The sequence below is a fragment of the Phalaenopsis equestris genome, unplaced genomic scaffold (genome assembly GCF_001263595.1).
Source record: "Phalaenopsis equestris unplaced genomic scaffold, ASM126359v1 Scaffold000019, whole genome shotgun sequence".
Lineage (NCBI taxonomy): Eukaryota > Viridiplantae > Streptophyta > Magnoliopsida > Asparagales > Orchidaceae > Phalaenopsis > Phalaenopsis equestris.
In genome coordinates this window covers 15,131-18,092 of record NW_018164461.1, presented here as the reverse complement: position 1 = coordinate 18,092, position 2,962 = coordinate 15,131, and the positions used below count along the sequence as shown (strand labels likewise).

Below are 2,962 nucleotides of genomic sequence, written 5' to 3'. Positions count from 1 at the left end.
GAGCTGAGTGAGAAATGAACAGAACAAAATGATTATGAAATCAATCTCATTTGGTAAGTGAAGTCTCCAAATTCTATTTGGCTAATTTATGTATGAAGCAAATCATTCTGGTGTTGGAGGAGTTTCTCAAGGAAGATCAGTGGCCCCAATAGACAAAACACTAGTGTTCCACTTAATATACGAATTTCTTCGTCAAAGTTTTTATATTTTTTATTTAATATTTCAAAGAATCCGCACACAGTGAGCAGAATTCGTTCGTTATTGGCGGGAGGTTGGCGCTGCGGAGGGCGAGCCGAGCGGACGGAGAACTAATTTATAAGTTTCAAGTAAAGATTTAAAATCCACACTCCTGCACTTCGTCTTCTACCTCCCATCACTTCTCCTTTAGTCAGTTCGAGTCCGAAACCATTAGTTGAGAGATGGGCTTCTCCAATCCGGAAAAAACTATAGCTTCTGCTCTGCTTTTCTTCTACCTCGTATCACTTCTCCTGTAATCTGTTTCAGTCCGAAACCACTTTGCAGCTTTTTCTTCTCCAAATACTTTCAAGAATGTTCACTGCCACCGCATCTGCTTCAGCCGTCCTCCATTAAAATTCCCCATCTCTTCATCTCACTTTTCTACACTTTTCTAAATCTACCCACTTCCAAAAAACCAAGAAGGATGGAAATCAAGAAGAATTTCTATCCTGAATCTTTGAACAACTTCTTGAACTTCAACCGTAATTCCCTTGTTTCTACCGTTCCGCTCACGCAAAACGCCGGTAAAGACCAAACAACACCCAAGGTGAAACTCCTCTGCAGTTTCGGCGGCAAGTTTATGCCCCAACGTAGTAACGGAAATAAATGTTACGTTGGCGGAGAATCACGTATTATTGCCATCCGTCGTGATACCACCATTCACGATTTTTATTGCAAGATGCAGGATATATATGACGGTCATGTTCGCATCTGCTACCAACTTCCTAATGAAAGCCTCGACACTCTTGTCTCTGTTTACTCTATTGACGATTTTGAGAATATGATGGAGGAGATAGACTATCTCTCAAAAGCTTCAAAATATGGATGTACTAAGCTTTGGTTATTTCTCTTCTCCCCATACGATCTAGAGGATGTTTCAGGTAGATTCAATAGCGCAGTTTATAATGATTGCGAGCTGAGTTATATTGACGCAACCAATAAAGCATTCGCTTCTGAGGCAAATGTCAATGGGAGGAATTTGAAAGTCGGTACTATACATGCCACCTCCACTGTAAGCTTAAATGCGAGAGGTGAAGAATTCATCAATGAAGGTATGTCTGATACTATACTTTTCACTATTATTGTTACATATGTTCTCTTAATATATTAATAAATTATTTTATAGGGAATGATGATATTTCAGCGTTGGAGCAACAGAAATTTCCAGCCTATTCCAATGTTGTTGACGCGAGAAATGTGGGCAACCAACTTGGAAAGGTGAAACTCCTCTGTAGCTTTGGCGGAAAGTTTATGCCCCAACGTAGTGAAGAAAATCTACGTTATGTTGGCGGACAATCACGTATTATTGCCATCCGTCGTGATATCACCATTCACGATTTTTATTGCAAGTTGCAGGATATCTATGGCGGTCCTGTTCATATCTGCTACCAACTTCCTGATGAAAGCCTCAACACTCTTGTCTCGGTTGACTCTATTGAGGATTTTAATAATATGATGGAGGAGATAGACAATTTCTCAAAAGCCTCAAAATGTGGATGTACTAAGCTTTGGTTATTTCTCTTCTCCCCATTCAATTTAGAGGATCTTTCACATAAAACTATACATGCCACCTCCACTATAAACTTAAACGCGAGAGGTGAAGAATTCTTCGATGATGGTATGTCTGATACCATACTTTTCAATATTATTGTTACATTTTTTCTGTTAATATATTAATAAATTTTCAGCCCATTCCAATGTAGTTGACACGAGAAATGTGAGCAACCAGCTTGACGAAGATATTAGAAGGCATCGGATGCATCAACAACAACCGCATGGTTACAGAACTTATGATTCAAGTTTAAAAAGGCTTTGGTCTCAGCTTTCAAGCATATTCAACAACAACCCCATGAATAATATAAACTAGTATTTATGATCTAGTTAAGCGAAAAATAAAGTTAGTTCCTTAATCATTTGTAAAGCATATTGTTTTTTTTTTAAGCAAAATTTTTTTGTCATTATATTATGTAATAAATGATCCATTTGAAGTGAGAAAATCATTGATCTTCTCTTCATCATTTTTATTTTTATGCTAACATGTATGTTATGAAATTCAAATGTGTTCAATTCCTTCTAAAAATTCTTGAGATGAAAATGGCCCTTAATTTGAATCTTTCTGCATCCCATTACTTTATTAAGAAAAAAAATTAACTATTTTCTTCTTCTATGAAGAATTAAATGTGTCTGATTATTCAATACTCTATCTTGTGTCATTATGGTAATGTAGTTGGCACGAGAAATGTGGGCAACCGGCTTGACAAAGATATTAGAAGGCATCTGATGCATCAACAACAACCGCATGGTTACAGAACATATGATTCAAGTTTACAAAGGCTTCGGTCTCAGCTTTCAAGCATATTCAACAACAACCCCATGAATAATATAAACTAGTATTTATGATCTAGTTGAGTGAAAAATAAAGTTAATTCTTTAATCATTTGTAAAGCATATTGTTTTTTTTTTTAAGTAAAATTATTTTTTCATTGCATTATGTAATAAATGATGCATTTGAAGTGAGAAAATCATTGATCTTCTCTTCATCATTTTTATTTTTATGCTAACATGTATGTTATGAACTTCAAATGTGTTCAATTCCTTCTAAAAATTCTTGAGATGAAAATGGCCCTTAATTTGAATCTTTCTGCATCACATTACTTAACTATTTCTTCTTCTATGAAGAATTAAATTTTTCTGATTATTCAATACTCTATCTTGTGTCATTATG

General features: G+C 35.6%; 1 protein-coding gene across 2 annotated transcripts; it reads left to right on the top strand.

Annotated features, from left to right (window-relative positions):
* Positions 1 to 360: 360 nt before the first annotated feature.
* Positions 361 to 2,668, top strand: LOC110018381. Of its 2 annotated transcripts, XM_020715677.1 has the most exons (4): positions 361 to 1,289; positions 1,364 to 1,455; positions 1,594 to 1,855; positions 2,465 to 2,667. In XM_020715677.1, the coding sequence occupies exons 1-4, from the start codon at positions 662 to 664 to the stop codon at positions 2,626 to 2,628; spliced, it is 1,146 nt and encodes a 381-aa protein (XP_020571336.1). In that variant the 5' UTR covers positions 361 to 661; the 3' UTR covers positions 2,629 to 2,667. The 2 variants fall into 2 exon arrangements, with proteins under 2 accessions (XP_020571336.1, XP_020571335.1); XM_020715676.1 differs by having other exon boundaries at positions 1,364 to 1,855; positions 2,465 to 2,668.
* Positions 2,669 to 2,962: the final 294 nt, after the last annotated feature.

Excerpts from the sequence above, each read along its gene's own strand:
- LOC110018381 (XM_020715676.1), top strand. The coding sequence starts at position 662 with ATGGAAATCAAGAAGAATTTCTATCCTGAATCTTTGAACAACTTCTTG. Across the intron at positions 1,290-1,363 it reads TGAAGAATTCATCAATGAAG|GGAATGATGATATTTCAGCG; the intron begins GTATGTCTGATA and ends ATTATTTTATAG. Across the intron at positions 1,856-2,464 it reads TGAAGAATTCTTCGATGATG|TTGGCACGAGAAATGTGGGC; the intron begins GTATGTCTGATA and ends ATGGTAATGTAG.